At 43.1% G+C, this 18,100-nt stretch overlaps 2 protein-coding genes across 2 annotated transcripts in view; both read right to left on the reverse strand.

Moving 5' to 3' along the window:
- Positions 1-15,057, reverse strand: part of cita (citron rho-interacting serine/threonine kinase a) — a 36,851-nt gene extending 21,794 nt beyond the window's left edge. The window contains exons 1-13 of the mRNA XM_079186425.1: positions 14,954-15,057; positions 14,570-14,692; positions 14,322-14,457; positions 13,904-14,079; positions 12,819-12,920; positions 10,158-10,300; positions 9,695-9,788; positions 9,398-9,604; positions 9,098-9,251; positions 7,433-7,622; positions 2,958-3,063; positions 2,266-2,409; positions 2,016-2,135 (exon numbers count right to left, since the gene is read on the reverse strand). Of these exons, the coding sequence (XP_079042551.1) occupies positions 2,016-2,135; positions 2,266-2,409; positions 2,958-3,063; positions 7,433-7,622; positions 9,098-9,251; positions 9,398-9,604; positions 9,695-9,788; positions 10,158-10,300; positions 12,819-12,920; positions 13,904-14,079; positions 14,322-14,457; positions 14,570-14,671 (1,674 nt within the window). The 5' untranslated portion in view covers positions 14,672-14,692; positions 14,954-15,057. The remainder of the gene's footprint in view (positions 1-2,015; positions 2,136-2,265; positions 2,410-2,957; positions 3,064-7,432; positions 7,623-9,097; positions 9,252-9,397; positions 9,605-9,694; positions 9,789-10,157; positions 10,301-12,818; positions 12,921-13,903; positions 14,080-14,321; positions 14,458-14,569; positions 14,693-14,953) is intronic.
- Positions 15,058-15,886: 829 nt separating this feature from the next.
- LOC306693935 (beta-crystallin B3-like) lies at positions 15,887-17,131 on the reverse strand (the record flags this gene model as incomplete). The annotated part of the gene is made up of 5 exons (XM_079156620.1): positions 15,887-16,199; positions 16,317-16,459; positions 16,536-16,668; positions 16,802-16,917; positions 17,057-17,131. The coding sequence occupies 5 exons, from the start codon at positions 17,129-17,131 to the stop codon at positions 15,887-15,889; spliced, it is 780 nt and encodes a 259-aa protein (XP_079012746.1).
- Between the last annotated feature and the right edge of the window lie 969 nt (positions 17,132-18,100).

Here is an 18,100-nt window from a genome sequence, read left to right on the forward strand (position 1 = left end):
ACAGACAGCACACAGTGGTCATCAGCGGGGAGAAGAAAGTGCCTTCCAGACACCGACTGTACATTCATGAACATCTGAGGTCAAGTTTCGTCACGTTCAGCACCACTAGGATGTATCATCTCAGTGTATCCTTCATATAAAACACACGTTGTGTATTTGAACAGCTGATTGAATTGTGCCACCCCTATAATTAATACTTTGAAACTTGCCCAAGGACTTCAGGCTGTGACGATCACACTCATTCTGTTCAAGCTGGAGACAAGTCACTGTTGTCATCTCAGTGAGAAGAGTTTTTTTTAACATATTTTTCTTTCTCAATAAAGGAAATCTGCTGAGTTTGAAAATATTTTACGAGGACATCAAAGATTGTACAACTCTGTACGTTTTAAGCCATGGCATTTTCTAACTGCTGTACACCTTTTAGCTGTTGTACGCAGTGGGTTGTTCTTAAATACATTTGCTGGTGTATTTATGCTTTTCCTCAGGAAGAAAAATAACAGGTTTTTATGTTTAAGACACAGTTTGTTCGGAACAGCCTGAGCGGAGGAACTAAGCTCTTAGCGAGGGCAACAAGTGCTGCAATGCTATACAGACAAAGATGTACCTCACAGATGTGCTGACACGGGTTCATTGTGCAGTGATCTATAGAAACTGCAGTGACCGTTTATCACCAAAAGTGTCAAAATCAAAAGATAACAACTCAAGGATTACCACTTTGAAGCTGTAGTCGGACACTTTGCACTAGAGAGGCTAAAAGTGAAAAGGAAAAATAACTGCTGATGTCTATAACAATCTCTGCAGAGACGACATGTTATACTGATGTTGGTTAAACTCTTTGATTTGTCACCTGTGCATAAAATAAATGGCATGTTCTGTCTGTTACAGATTTGTCTGTAAAAGTCTTAAGACTTTCTAGGACACCCATGACTACTATGCATAATAATCTGCATTTTACTTTTAAACACTCATAATGCTTTATAACAATAATCATAACACATTATAAAGCATTTTATAATTACTTATAAGGTCAAGTATCATAACACTTCATAGTTGCTGGTCACTTACAGACATTTCTTTTTGCATGGATCATAGTTAATCATAATTTCCACAGTTGTAATACATGCATTATGATCAATTTATAATGCATTATAATCACTGTTATGATGAATTTTAATGTGATTATAAATTACTCTTTAGTAAAATGATAATACATTTAGTGTGTTTTTACAAACAATGACCACTTCTTACAGCAACTCATAACCACATTATAATGTATTATAAAAAGACAACTATGGGAATTATAACGCACTATGCTCCCTGCAAAATCTCAGCGAGTAAACCAGTAACTATGAGGTATATGCTTTATAATGCGTTATGATTGTTGTTATAAAGCATTATAAATATTTACGAGTGTTTATAACTATAATCATACAGTACTATAAGCAAGTTATAAGATAAGATAGAACTTTATTAATCCCAAAGGAACTTCTTATAATGCATAATAAGAATGGTTTTAACGCATTGTAGAAATGGCCGTCATAAAAAGAATCCTCTTCAATTTTAATTTTAATCCTGAATGTTGAAACACTATGTGTCATTCCCCTGGGAGGAGGGTGGGCGATTCACTTGAGTAATGATCAAAGTCTCCCACACTTCTGTGTCTCACTGGGGCGACATCTGCAGGGATGACCTGCAGATGAGTGTCGAGGACCAGGGAGTCCTCAGAGGGGAAGCCCCGCTGGTGCAACACTGACACGCTGACAAGAGCAGAATCTCACCGCAGCTTCGGTTACTCCTTCGTAAGCTATGATCGCATATAGACGACACCCTGGAAAGTAGAAGAATCTCCTCAAATAAAACAGACGGCTCAGTGGAGGAAGTACGGAGGCATTTCCCCCCCCCCTTTCACTACACATTTCTAAGTATAAATACCTTGAAGTGTCAATAAAATAAATCTCTAACTACACCACGTCATTATCGTGATGAGAGGGAGGAGACGGAGAAGATTTACATACTTGCTCTTTAATTTCCTGCAGCTTGTTGCTCTGTTCGCGGATGTCGTGCAGCAGCTGCAAGGCCTTGTCATCCTCTCTGGAGACCTCCACGCGTGCCTCCTCGAGGCTTCGCTTCAGGCTCTGCAAACACATATGCGCGCACAAGCTAATGGCTGCTGTTCCTTCAAATCAATACTGATTATTTGAGGTGTTGAGGACAGGCGACACACACACACACACACACACAGACACTGTTGTTATTATGACTCACGCTGCACTCGGTAATGTAGGTGGCGAGGTCTTGCTCCAGAATGCCCCTCTGGGTCTCGGATGCCTTCAGCTCCACATCCTTCTGGTGGAGCACTGACTCCAGGTCAGTCATTTTACGCTGGAACCTGGAGATCTCTTGCTCCATCTGAATCCACCAGAGAACAGAACGATTACCAGTTTCATCGCAACTCTACAGAAGGTCGGCAACTTACAGCCGTTCTTGAACGTGAATTGTTTGTATTAAAGTTGATGCCTTCAATGCGGCAGAATCGTACAGCAGCTTAAAGTGGTTGTTTAAATCAGCGAGAACTGTTCATCAACCATAGATTTTGATGATCGCTGACCAAGAATGCTTCACAAACTGTAGTTGATGATGAACTTGGCTAATTACAGCAGCACCAGAAGCCTGTTGATCTGTTTTAAGCCAGTCAGCCAGAATAAACACAGAACGTCTGGTAATAAAACCCACGATTTTATGTTTTTTTTTTTTTTGCTCAAAAACAATGTGCAACAATATGGAAATACAAAAAAGCTTCATAGTTTCCAGTCAGCCAACAGTCTCTAATCATTTCCATCAGGCCTGATGGAGCTGCTCTTGAAAATAAGAACGATTTGTTTGTCATAAAGGATTGTGATGAAACCCTGAAACATGAATAACAGCATGAAAAGAAACGGCTTAAAGAACAACCTCACCTTGTGACATTTGTCTTGAGTTTCTTGTAATTCTTTGCTTTTAAGATGCAGCTTCTTTTCCAAAGAGTTGGTCTTAGCAGGAGAGTTGAGGCCTGCAGACACTGACCTGAGAACAACAACATATGCTCTTTAGTATATAGTATAGTTAATGCCAAACACAAATACTACCTGCCTCATCTGCCCACGTTGTGTGCGTTACCAGTGTGGCACGTAATTCATTTATTTGCAGGTCGTTTCGATGTACTTAGACGGTCCTTTACCAAATTCAAACAAATTAAGAGTTTTGGTAAGCATACACAAATACAGTACTTCAAAAAGATGCGTCTATTGTGTAAGAAAGTAGGGAGTAATTCAAATATCTCAGATTCTCAAATCGTATCAATGATATGGGCGACACAAAAAGAGGATACCTGCAGGTCTCATATCATGACAGCATGTAACAGCATCGCAGCTTTATTAAACTGGCTGAAACGCAGACAATACAAACACCCACACATTGTTAATGAGCAACAGACACGGAGACGGTTTCCTTTATAGGAAAAGTCTCGTCATAACAATAAGCATATTGACAACAATAACATGAAACAGAGCTGTTTTTTTAAAAGCATCGCGGTTCATTCGGGACAAAACAGCCGTGTGGACCTGGGAATGTTTGCTGCTTGCCTGAGAAAATAATGTGACAGGAGAATTTGTGCTGTGCTGTTGCTCGGGGTTGGTCTACACAGAGCTATGAAGAGAGTCCAAAGCACTCATTGTTCTTGTTTATGTAAGGCGATGTGCTATTTTATTGCCTTTCTTTTGGGAATAATTTAGAGCACAGAGTCGCTTTTTTCTCGACCAGAGAAAAGAGGAAAATCCACCATGAACAGAAGTCTTCTAAATAAATGAATGGGTCTGTTTGAATGAGCTCATGAATACAGCAGAGAGATCTTTAATAAAGTTGACTCAGACTGAGTCACAGTGTTAAAAATAATCACGAAAGCAAGCGCTGCTCCCTTCGCCTCTCTACATTGAGAAACAGGCCCCCGAAACAAACACACACACACACACACACACACACACACATATATAGAGAGAGCGAGTATACAGAAACATACACACACATTTGGCTCACATCTTTGACAAAAACAGCAACACCCTCAAACGGTCCTTTTCATAGGAATCCAGATTAAATGAGAAGGCGTTCCAGCAAGCCGAATCTGTTGCCAATTAAAAATTTATGTCAGGCATCAAAATTCATAAAGTTCTCTGGTGCTTAGCTGAATCGTTTCGGGGGGCTACTGTAACGATAATATGGCAATTTAAACGTCCTCAGCTGGAGGTTTTCTGCATCGAGCTGCATGATGTTTTTTTATCTATCGGTTCTCCCTCTTAACCATCTACTGAATCCTAGCTGAGGGAGTATGGGAGAGGGATGGATGTCTTCTTCCCTTCCAACTGCTTTGGCGTACTTCTTGTGACGTATGCTTTAAAATTGAAAATTAGGAGCAAATAGCCATAATGTTTTCAAAAGGAAGCATGGGTAATATTTACTAAAAATAGGAAATAAATGATTTTACAAGAGAGAAAAGCCAGGCCACTCTTTTCCTAGCAGTAGTTGTCATGTCTCTGTACTGTGGAGGGAAAATAAATGAGTAGCCGCTGCAGACTGCATTATTGAAGAGAATCAAAGAGAGACAGGGACGTAAAAGTATGCAAGTAAAGAGGCTTTGCAGCAGTGTTCAGCTAAAACAACAATAATACAACACATACATTAGCGCGGCCATGCACACACTGACCGAAAATGCAAACAAACGCATAAAACAATGTTGAAGAACACGCTAACCAAACAAACGCCTCCAATCGTACTGCAGATGCAAGCACAAAATGGGCACCACAGTAGACTAAATGCAGTTGATTAGTACGCTTAAGGGGGAATTGGACGCCTGTTAATTGGACGTCCGATCAGTGTTGATGGTAAATGTAGTCGATTGAAGCAATAAATTCCCCAGTGTGCGCCGTATTGACCGAGAAAGCCGCGTTTGCAGTTTGGATGCTTCCTGCGTCCGTGTTTGACGTGACAGTGATGAAGAACTACAGGCTGCTACTTCAGCTTGGATTTCTCGTCTACATTTTTTGGGGGGGGAAACCAGGGGGGCGCATGTGCTCTAGATGCCGCTCAAAAAGAGAACTTCCTTGTTCTCTTTGTTGTGTTGCAAACAACATACATTTCCAACAACAACATTGAGTATACGGCCAACGAAATGCAGCAGAGAGAGGCCGAGGCTGCGGCCATGCGAGAGCATTTGGCCGGGGAGGACCCTCTGATCGTGAATAGCGTTGGCGCAATGCATCCTGGTACTTGAAGGCACAGCCGGCACGGCTCTGCAGGACGGAGAACTTTGCTTTCTCCATCAATATAGCGAGCACTGAGGAATGTATTGCTTAATGGACTAGAATAAGGTCTGTTCAAACTTGTTCTGGTCCAAAGTTATCTCTGATAATAGGATATTAGAATTTAGCATCTTAGAGGTTACTGAAACATTCTTTTGCATTTATGTGTCCTCATCAATTGTGTTTTTTTGCTGTGCAAAATTATATTTGCCAACATTCCACACGGACAATGTGTGAAATTATATGTAGAAAAGCACCAAATGTGGTGATTTTAATCTAAATAATACAGAGTTTAAACACAAATGAACAACTCTGTTTAAAGAAATTACAATAATTTAAAAGAAAAAGAAAACATACGAGCACATTTCTTTTGTCGAAGTGGATATTTTGGTGTCAGAGGGTAATTTAAAACATAAGGAGCCGTCCTCCAAAGACCACGAATGTCTGCAGATTTCTTGAAACTTGAGTTATTAGATTCTGAGATTCCACAATGAGGAAAGATTGTGCCCAGATGATGGCGCTGAGGAAAAAAATCAGTTGCCTGGTCACTTGAATAATTAGGAATCATCCTCTGGGGACTACGAATATCCACACCATGGACATCTGTCAGTAACCATGCATGGCAATCTGGTCAGTAGTTGTCAATATCTTCTGCTCTCGACCAAAAGTGTTGAATGACAAAGATATACTTGTGAAATACATTGTATATCATTTCAAAAACACCAAAGAATGGTCCTAGATTTCCTCAAAAACGCAGGAGTTTATAAGCTTTAAAGCCACCTTACAAAGATGTTTTTTGAGACACTAAACCACAGATAGCTTCTCATGAATTTGAGGCAAGCTGTTAAGAGGATTTTGTTGTTGAGTTTGACTAATGAGGAGTCAGACGGGCAAGTTCACACAGAATGAACAAAAAAAACAGAATAGCAGAAACCCTGAAAATGCATGATTAGCATTCCATTATGCCTGGCTCTGGGTTCATTTCTCTTTCCTTTTTGGCATTGTAAAGAACAATGTGTGTACATGCATATGCATGCACCAAAACACACACACACACACGCACACACAAATCTGAGCTCCTCTTAATCAAGTGCAGCGAAGAAAATGACTGGCTTCAGTAAAAATAACCATGAACAGATGACTGATGGTGTAACAGCAAGGGACAGAGACATTAGAAGAGGGAGAAAATAAGAGGAGGCGATGAGACGGGTAAAGATGGGGGTGGGGACTGGGAGAAAAAAAAACATCACGGTAGTAACCATAGAAATAGATTCTCTCCCACAATCTGAGCTCTCATCCCTTTCCCCGTCTAATCTGCTCACGCTTTTTCTTCCCTTTCTGTTGCTGCTGCTGTCATGATCCGCAGTCTCCAGGACCATTAACCTGCTAGAGCACTGCCATGGGGCTGCCGAATAGAAACCCATCCTCCTTCATTATTATCACAGGTTAAGAAGCCAAACACCATTAGGGATAATTACAGTCCCAGAACCCCATGCTATAAAAAGGGAGCCTTATATGCTGCACAGTAACAGAGAAAGCACAATAACAGCAGCGAGGGTGGGAGTGCATGTCTGGGGGTTCCGCCTCTCGGCAAAACCTCATTGACACACTCAGCCGCATACCAATCAGCGCCAATGGCAAGACAACGCCAGCACACATCCTCTGGTCCATTCATTTTATCTATCTATGCATCGGATCAGCTACGTGCAAACCCCAGAGCACAAAAAAAACAGGACTCGGAAGAAGAAAAGCACAGGAGAACCGGGGGATCCCTCCCCTCCCTCGTTCCTCGTCTGACACAGCATATGGCCAAACCCATTTTGGCCCCAACAGGCATAACACTAATGACAGGGACACAACACCAGCAGCCCCGAATGCCACACTAGGTCACCTGAAACGAGGCTACCTGGAATATGTTGCCAAAGTATTGAGTCTAACCTCAGAACAGCAGCCAACGACACGGGGTCTTTACCCAACAAAAGGTGTGTTAGAGAGGTGTATGCAGGAGGTCTCTGCGTTGACTACAGGCAAAAGAGGGGTCGTCTTTGTAAATAAATAAATAAATAAAGCCAAACAATGCCAAGTAAACAGGTAGCACTTACTCAGTTTTGGCCAATGTTGTCAACGCTCTGCTGAAGAACCATCCTAGAAAGGGCAGATCCTGGCCCTGGAAGCCCGCTGGCAGAGCTCCTCGCTGGGCTGCTGAGGCTGGCCGGGGGGCTGCCTGCTCCGGCTCCTCAAAATTAGAGGTGTCATCTTCAGCGTGCAACGCAGGAACGAAAGGCGGGAGAACTGCAGGAGAAAGGACGGAGTGAGAGAGGGCAAGGGGGGTGGGGGGGTTGGGGGGGAGAGGAAGCAGCGACGAACAAAGTAGTAACAAATAAATGTACAAAATAAAAAATAAAAACACAACAAGGAGAAAGGGGAGAGAAAGGAAGGGAGGAGGAACAGCGCTTTGGGAGCCTAGAGTGCGGTAAGTCGCGCGTTGATGCACATGCTGCCTCTGTCTGTCCCTCCCTCCCTCCTTCCCTCCCTGCTTGCTTCCTTCTCGCTCTCTCTCTCTCTCTCTCTCTCTCTCTCTCTCTCTCATATACACACACGCTCACCCGCTCTCCCTCACTGCAGCAGAGCAAGCTAATCAGCTGGAGCCAAAGCTGAAGCATAAAGCTCTATCTGTGTCCAATTATCAATAAACCAAGTCCATATTTTTAACACAAACAATGTTTATCGATACGATTCTTTTTGAAAATATTGTATTTGATCATTTTTACTCAAATTAATTAATTCAAAATAAAAAAATTCAAATAAATCTTCTCTTCAACACACACAGGCACAAACACTGTATCATAGTCTGCTGATGACCATGAGGATTTTGAACAAACAACTCATTAATATTCAGTGTTGATAGGAATATTATAACTGGAAAACAGCTCAGAGGAAAGGACCAGCATCGTAATGTTTGATAATCGCTCCAGAATCACAAAAAAAAGAGGGTTTATTCATCCCAAGACACAAGGTGTTCTTCTGCAAAGCAAAATAAACGATGCAGCTACACGTGTGTGAATTACAGAAGCACCGCTGAGCTGCGGCTCCACACAAAATGTCCATTGATGAGAACGTTATGGGTGTGTGTGTGTGTGTTTTCCCGAAGCTGGTCAGGTGAAAATGTCAAACTGTCATTTGGTGCAGTCTCAGGTTCGGTGGAAACACGGACGACACAACAGGCACGCACACACACACACACACACACACACACACACACACACACACACACACACACACACACACACACACACACACACACACACACACACACACACACACACACACACACACACACACACACACACACACACACACACACACAGAGAGAGAGAGCGTGTGGTGCTGCTAGCGTAAAAAGATCTGTGCTGCGTCTGTTGAGAAGCAGATGAGTTGCAGATCTTTACTCTGTCTGCCTCGCTTCTTGCCTCAGCCTTCCTCCCCATTCCACTCAGGAAGGAGCTGGCCCACTGCCAACGGCACACTCAATCTCATTAGTATACCACCGACTAAAACACTGGCAACGCAATTGTTGTTTGTTGTCTATGTGCAACAACACGCACACAACACACAAATGTATATGATAAACAACATTGATATTTGACAAGGAGTAATGTATCATCTGGCCAGTAACGTGATTACAACAACATCATTTCGAGCTAAATTGAGCATTTTCACTGGAAAAGGCAGAAGAACAGAGTCTCGAGTGAGAGGGCTCTCCTCACCTTGTCTTAAGTGGTTCCAGTCTACAGTAGAGAAGAAAGAGTGACAGCGGAGTCCCTGGAAACCCAATCGCTCCGTGGCTCCACAGAGCAAGCTCTGCAGCAGGTCTACAAACGGCTTACTGGCCCGCGGCTCCTCCGGAATCTTAAGGGAGCGCTGGAGGCAAAAACACGGATAAGAAATGATTACACGATGCCGAGGCTGATCAGGTATTACTTCAGGTAAATCAGACTGATTTTCATTCAGTAAACTGGCCTTTACCATTACAAATCAGATACAACCAGTGACCAATGACAATGTACCTGAAAGTTGAGGATGTTGTTGATTGTCTTGGTGGACGTACCACCAGAGAAAGGCGACCTGGCATAGATCATCTCATACGCCATGACCCCAAGGGACCACCAGTCGCACTCGACCCCGTAGGTGCTGTTAAAGCCCCCGTTCATGGCTGCCAGGACCTCGGGGGAGAGGAAGTCCTGGGTCCCAACAGGCACTGTGGGAACTGCCACCTGGAAACGCATTCAGTTTTTTAAAAATGATGACGTCACCGTCAAGCATCCTGAAGTCAAGACATAGAGCGAACTTTGTATTCTTCTTACTGTTTTGTTTGCAGTCAGCCTGGCAGCTGATCCAAAGTCTGCCAGCTTAATGTGACCGGTCCGATCAATGAGAACGTTCTCCGGTTTGACGTCTCTGCAAGCGGATAGTTAAGAAGGGATTTGATACTGCTTTTACAGAGAGGTTTGTTGCCCGAGTACCGTAATATGTCTGCCGCTCTGATGATAATTGAATACATTTGTAAACTCCAGCAATAATTTGCGTTGCATAACATCACACCAAGTGCTCCAGGTTAAATTACAAAGCTACATTTCTCATGTCCAGTTCATGTTTCCCTGAATCATGTGCGTTTGGCCTTCCACTGAAAACAAAAGGCAAACAAAAGAACGACATTTAGCGAGGCTCTACGAGTACGGCTAACACCGTTGGCCCGATTTCTTCAACCAACATCGTTCCTCAAAGTCTTCATCAATGAGGGGTTAGATTCAGCGGCTGGTATCTTACCGGTGGACATATCCCAGCTGGTGGACGGCGTGAACGGCCTCGACCAGCTCAGCCAAATAGAACTGAGCCATGGACTCATCAAACTGGTCCTCGTATCGGTTTAGCAGGGACATCAGGTCACCGCCTGGCAAGTACTCCATCGCCTGAAGACACATTTTGTATGCAGTCGTTAACCGGCGGTATAACACTAGGGCTGGCACTGTAGCAGTTTGAATGAATGCGGGTCTTGAATGTGAATAGAAATGAAACAGGTATCACACGCTGTTCAAACATTTATGAATGCCTAACAAATAGGCCTATATTTAGAAAGAAAAGCCAGGCAACAAGTGTAGGACCACATGTGTTTGAGCTCACATCAAAGCTCTGTTTCAGCTCAAGCTTATAGGATGGTGCTCTTCATTATGGATTCGGTTATGCAACACTGAATACTATTGCAGATGTATCTGTGATACTGCAGCAAGGATTGGTCTTTGAGAGCTAAAGAATACACCAACAACAACAACAACTGCAACCTCCCCTGTGGGCTAAAACAAGACATTTTTACAGTCGAAACAATTGCCACAACAACAACAACAAAGATATCTAATTGAGCATCTCTAAAGTTTGGAAACACAACAAATCAACCTCTGCCATCTGCACCCTGAGATGAAAGGCATTTGTCTGGCTGGTTTGAGCTACATGGCGGCAGCCGCGCAGTCACAACAAGCGAGGGAGCCTCTGGTGCATGAATGGCCGGCGAGTCTGAATGAACAGGAGCATTCTCCAGTGTTACCTAGCAACAGGGAGACCGGGGTGCCTCTCTGACACACGGATAAAGATGGATGCTTTGTATTTTCCTCCATGCTCAGTTAGGGGAGCGGGGTGAGACAGAGGGGGGAGTGAAAAGAGATGGAGGAGAGAGAGAGAGAGAGAGAGAACGGAGACATGAAGGAAGGTATAAGGAGAAGGTGAGGGAAAGGAAAACTAAAAAGGGCAGCAGACAAGATTTAGGCTGGAGTAGGAAGGAAAGGCTGGTTTCCTGCACCCTAAGCCAGTCTAAAAGGGTTATCGGAGGAAATATAGATTCTCTGTGAGGTTAGCAGCCTCCGCGATGCTTACGCTGAACGTTCTCTCTGAGGAGAACATTTACACTGCAGAAGATTAGACTATTAGAGGGACACTAACAATTTGGGAAATATGCCTGGTTACCTCCTTAACTAGAGTCAAGGGAGGTGATCATTATTCAATCTATCCACCTTAAGTACAGAGATCCGGGGAGGTGTTTCACCTACAAGAGAAACACAGGAAGCTTGGGGGGGGGGGGGGGGGGGGGGGGACAGCCAGTTAGCTCAGCTTGATCGTCGTGTTTTTCTTACTTTTCTCACAGCTGTAGTTTCTGTAAATGTGACATTGTCGTGTAAATGGAATTAGCTACTAAATCAAAATTTGAACAACAACAACAACAGCAGCAGCAGCAGCAGCAGCAGCCAGGCCTAAAGACTGCAGCCCTTCAGAGGAGCGGTCCAGCACTGAATGATGTAGTTAACCTGAACTAAACCCCGGTGACTCTTGGACGTACTGGTAGTCAGACTGCAGGCCAACATGATCCCACAGCACAAGTATGAAGTTGCTGGAAGGGGCTTCAAAGCGTTTCTTCTATTTATACAAGTTGTTCCTTTCAGTGCTCAATTCAGATCCCTTCCTGCAGCAGCTCATGCACTATTCTGACTGATCTTCACTGTTCTGTTAGTCACGTTCTGGAAACCACAGCTGTGAGAGAACATTATTTAAAATTACACGTTCCAATATAGCTGTCCTGTACAAAGCTTTATGTAAAAAATAAGCTGTGTTGTAGTTTGTGCATTAAAGAAAACAAGACACCGAGGTTGTAGAATCAGGTAACTTAAACATTTAAGCTCTTTTTGAACAACAACAGCTGGGCTTAGTGGGCAGTTTTGGATGGACGATTTTTTACATTTGCCTGCCTGTACTTTTTTAGTTCAGAAAGGTAAACACATCCCGACTATCCTTCTCTTCTCACCCAGCTGTGGTTTGATGGCAACAAAGACGTTTCCCAAAACGCTGGGTGAATATGTCGAAAATACTGTAAGTACATTATGGAGGAGTATAAGTTCAACACAAGTAACTATCAACCGATATTAACGACACACCAAACAACATTAACAGACACCACCAGAAGGATCAGTGGATCATTCTACTACTACAACAAAGGTTTCAGCTCAATTAAATAAATATGATTAAAGATTCTGAGTGAATACGAAACAACTCATCCTAAAGGTGACATTAAAAACCACCGCCTTCATAATATGTTACTTTCCACACATAGAAAATAAGAGTGTGGATATTAATTGTCCAGTTTAGTGCAATGAGTTCATACAGTTTTTGCAGTTAGTATACTTCCGTATATGACCGACACTACGACATAAAGGCCTGTTATGAGCCTGGGTATTAAAATGTAAAAAATAAAAAAAACACACACACCAAGTACTACAGTACATAGTGTGTGCCATTTGCTTGGCATGTTTATGACCCAATTACTCCCCTTTGGCCTATGGCAGTTTGCAAAAGACCGTTAAAACATTTTCTCTGACAAAGAATAATTTATGTGAAATAGTCATTTCAGTCCATCCTCGAGATCAGAAAGAAAGCCTGCGGCCTCACCAGGTAGACGTGTTCTTTATCCTGGAAGGCGTAGAGAAGCTGAGGGATCCAGGGACTGCTGTTCAGAGCCAAGATCCTCCGCTCCTCCTCGTGGAAAACCACCTGAGAACAATCAAAAAGGCCGTCGGCTTGAATACAATAAATAAATGCAACAGTAGTGCTGCAAGAATTGTTACTGCGAGTAGTGTATCAATCACATTTGTCTAAAACACTGAGAAGCTGCCACCTTTAAGGCTTCACCAGGGTTTAAATGTAATAGAGCTTAATTAAACCGTTGATCAACATATAAAACAAACATTTTGACACTAAAAAGCAATGCCCTTCTTTCCTAGCTTGAGTTCACGTTGCCAGTTTCTTTATTAAGTGGGATGTCATTTTGTCAAATTATTAAAGTAGTCACAGGTGGCGTGAACAAAACATTTCTTGTTCATGCAAGTTATTCGTTGTGTTGCTCACTTCAGATCCCTTCCTGTCACCACTCATGTTAATTCTGACTAAGATGTATTCTATTAGTCACATGCCAGAGAGCACAGCTGTGAGATAATGTACCCAGATTGTGCCATGTTGTTTTCAACCCTACAGCAGCCTCCAGTGGCCATTTTTCAGACTGCAATTTTGACAACAAAGCAAAGAGAAGCTCGACTATATCTTTACGTAGCAAATAATCGTTTTGCAGCTATATTAATGCTCTGAATATTATATATAAATATAGAACCTTCAATGACCATTTAGAATCCCTAAACTCTTTAGCTGTTGATACTGGTTGAAAGAATGCTCAGTCCTTCTTCACAGCAGACATTTTGACGAGTCACAGCACTAAAAGCTCAGTTAGTAACAACATTGACAACGGCTACGTGTCTCAGTAAGTGTGACAGCCGTGCACAATTCTGAGGCCCTCAAACGGAAACACCTAAAAAGGAGTTCAGTAGTCATCCTATCATTTTTACTTGTGTATTCCCTACTGTGACCTGTACAATGTCATCTGTATAAAATGCCTTTTATGTGGTAAAGCCAAATGCTTCATGTTAACAACTTCCTAAAATAAACTGTCTATATTTTACTACTCTTTCACAGCAGTTACTTACATTTTCTTGAGTGCGTAGAAGTGTCTTATCCATGACTTTCAGTGCACAGACGTCCCCGGTGGCCTTCTCCCGGACTACTTGGACTTCGCCGAAGCGACCACGACCGACCACCGCACGCAGTTCAAAGTCATCTGCACCCGGCTGCATGGCCCGAAGTTCAGAGACCACTTCAGAAACTGTTTCACAAAACACACACAAACACACAGAGATTTATTCACCCAACTTTTAGGATGTACAATTGGCTGGTGTTTAAAATAACACACCAATATTGTGAAATGGTCTATATTTGCTAATTGTGAAATGTGAATTATAGTGATCTCTTTTTAGGATGTCACTTTATACTGAAAAAAAGTGTGACTAGAAACAGTATAAACTGTTATGGACTTAAATCCTACACATGTGTAAAATGCATGCTTACACTTATTGACAAAATGTGCCACATGGTGTATCTTCATGAGCTCTGGGGAGATGCACTCTTCGTACAGTAGCAGGAGGGCCTCCAGAAACTCTTCCCGACCTAAAGTGCAGCCTCCCTGCTGCAGGCTGACTCGACCCTGGGGACAATAAAACATAAACACAGGAAACGGAAGTCAGCTACTGACTGGTATTATACAGTACAGGTGTTTATAAATATGTACAGTTAATGTAAGGTATAGATAACCTCACCTGAAACACTTGGTTGAGTCGCAAGCTGCGGCTGGTGATGGGGTCCCCGGAGGACTGCATCGTTTTCAGGCTTCCGTGAGTCACGTATTTAAACTTCAACATGGCTTCTTAACAACAGACAACCTGAGCGGGTGACACACACACACAATAGGTCGAAGTGAAAGGAGGCACGTACCTTACACGTTAACTGATTAATGGTGTACACGACGGTAGAGGTTATAGGTAAAATAAGGAAAACCTGTGACATGAAATGACAACAATGCGTCGCTTTAGCGTGCTAAAATTAACGTTAGCTAACTCCGTTAACGAACAAGAACGTTGACGCAGTTTTAGTGTCGTTCAGCTACATTCACAGAGACTAAACACTGGTATAAGGTTACTCACCAGACTGCCATGCAGGTAATTATAATGTAATTGTTAATATATACACAGAAGCATTGACATGCTAGGAGTACACTATTTTCCCTCAACGTTGTTTCCGGTCAACTTTCAAATTTTTGCGCGTTCGCCGCATATCTCTCGAGTCTGCTGAGAGATGGTGACGTGTGATTGGTTCACTGGAACTTCCGGGGCGGGTCCTGCTGCTGCTTTAAACCAATGACTGATGATTCTGACCTGTCGCTGTTCAACCTTCAACACTACAAAAGAAAGACTCATGAATAGGAAGGATGTGTAATGTACATAAACGGAAAATGAATGAAGACGAATGTCCAGTAGAATTGGAGAGTAATAATAAAGTCGAAGAAGATTGATCATTTCACAGATGCAGTTACTGCAGATCTGAAATACCACGTCTAATTGGTTTTATATTGTAGCCAATGAATCAGGGCTATTTGTTGGGACAAATGTCACTCATTTTAAAGGGGTACTCCGGTCATTTATAATGTCAAAATTAGCCTATTTGCTTATTTATTATTCAGACCTGCATCCATCACACAGCTGTTGCTTTCACACCACATACATTCAAAACAATTCCCCTTTTTCAAACACTTAATGAAATGTAACAGACTTGTGGAAATCTTAAATAAAAGAGAGCTAAAACAATCATACAGGCATCATAGACATACAATCATCACAAGACTCTGAATAAAACACGTTTAGGCATAATAAAAAACATGCAATAATTTGCAGATCACCAAAATCAGGGCCAAAACTTTTATTTTCAACAGATTTACATGTTTCATTGCGGTCAGTTACAGTTTTTCAAAATTTCAGGGTCAAATATTCTAGACTAACAGGGGGCGTAGTGGAGAGACTGGGGACTGGCCAGCTGCCTTTAGCCTGCCCCAGTGGGTGCAGCGGATGCTGGTGATAAGGTTAGGGTTGAGTTTGGGATTTGGGGTTGGGAGCAGGGTTAGGATTGGGAGTGGGGTTTGGTTTGGGAGCGGGGTTGGGAGTTGGGTTTGGGTTGGGAACAGGATTGGGATTGGGATTGGGATTGGGTTTGGGAGGTGTAGGGGCAGGGGCAGGGGCAATATAGCACCCTCTCTTGTGCCACTGCATGTCCCGCACACGTCGGACGGACTGGATCTGAGGTGCAGTGGCTCCCCAATCGTTCCAGTGCTTGAAATCTCCACGCTCAAACACATACTGGTGCCCCCTGTAGCCTGGATACATGTATCCCACCCACCTTCAGAGGAAAGAGAAAGAGCAGTGTGTTACATGTCTTTAAACACTTTAACTTAACTTAAAAAAACAATTACATTAAGTATAAATAATAACTAGCACTGGGACGGTCACAGCTTACGTTCCACTGATAGCCTTGGCGCTGGCCACACGGTCTTGGAAACCATGAGCCCACAGACTGGGGACGTCATCATCAACAATCTCCATCTTTCTACTTTCAAAGCCTGCATTCTCAAACAGGTGCAGCTTGTGATCTGCACTGTCCTGGAGAGAAAAACAATAGGTTTGAGCATGTTTGTCAGGATGTTACACTTGCTCATATTACACTGATAGTACTGACCACTTTCAGAGGCCTGAATGAGCTCAGGCTGTAGCTACTCAGGCAGTTGGTCCAGGTGCTCCAGCGAGGATACTCTCCTTTCTCCAGCACAAACTGCTCTCCTGCAAAACCTGGACGCTCAAACCCCACCCATCTGAAAGCATGGACAAAATGCATTACGTATAAATGCACACAGTAACCCTAAACAAGGGCAACAACTAGAAAACAGGACGTAGATGCAGTCAAAATTGATTTGAAACTCGATGCAGCAAAACTGGATTACTCACGGTCCCGACTCCACAATGACCGAGCCAATTCTCTGCGTCTTCTCCAACACATCTTTACATTCACCAGACAACTCCAACTTCTTTCCGCGAAAGTTCTCAAACTCAAAAACCGCCAACTGCAAGATAAGTGGAGAGTTAGATGCTGTGTGATCTGCACCATCGGCATAGTCCCAATGCATGGTTTTCTGTCTTTTTAACACTTATTTGTGTGCCAAATGTTCAGGTCACCAGCAAAGTTTTTGTTCAGTTCGGTACCTTATATGTGGCTCCGGCCCCTCCTTGGCCCTTCTCTGCAGGCAGCTGGTCTGGGTTCCCCTGCTGGTCTGTCATTTTGCTTCTACAAAGCACAGCAATTGCATTGTTTAATGCTATAAGTACTGACGTTGGATAGATTTATACTGTTAGGTTGTATTTGTAGAGAAAAAGTGTGTTTACTGCATAAAAACCAACATTATTAAACTTTAAAACATGGTAACAGGTACCATGTAGATCTAAATCTGTAAAATCCAATCCAAGACATTTTAACACTTTTACTTGTTTACTTCACTCACATCCTAGTGGCGTCCGTTGTATTTGTAGGAATAACACATTAATAGTGCACGCACAAAATGCTACTTAAGAAGCATGCATTTGGATGCAGATAGAAGAGGAGACAGGGAGGGAGGAAAAGAGAAAGGCCTGTCGGAGAGAGAGATGATCCTCATTTTTTACCTGGATGGCTTGTGCTTCAATGCACCACGTACAAGCCACGCTCTCCGTCTTTCCTCTTTCTTTTCTCTCCTTTCTGTCCGTCTCAGTGTGAGGGTGTGTGTGAGTGTGGAGGCCTGGCGAGCGGTCGTTGGAGGCCAGTGGGGGTATTTATGGTTTATTTCTGGCCACAGCAGCAAAAAGCCTGTTGATGCAGCAAGTCTGTCGCACCCATTGTGTCCATCACACTGCTTCTCAATAGGCTTGCCCCTCTATCCCTGGCACACTGGCACACGCTGCCCAGCTCTGCCCATGCTGCCATCCTGACCATGATCCTATAGTGGGCACACGAACTGACAGCCAGCCAAGAGAATGAACAGAGATCAGTCTCACTCAGCAGTATTGGCCCCACCCAGCTAATTTGCACTCCAGTTTCCTGTCCTCTATTTGTTTCTTTACCTTTCTCTTCATCCAGCGTTCAAAAAGTTGCATCCATTAAGGTTGCTTACAGTAGACGAATGAGACAATGTCGTCAATATTTCCAAGTTGTGTCTTAAAAACTGACCAGTGGACGTGTGCGTCTTCATGCTCCACGGCATGCCCACCTTTTGC

This window comes from Pholis gunnellus (assembly GCF_910591455.1).
Source record: "Pholis gunnellus genome assembly, chromosome: 3".
Lineage (NCBI taxonomy): Eukaryota > Metazoa > Chordata > Actinopteri > Perciformes > Pholidae > Pholis > Pholis gunnellus.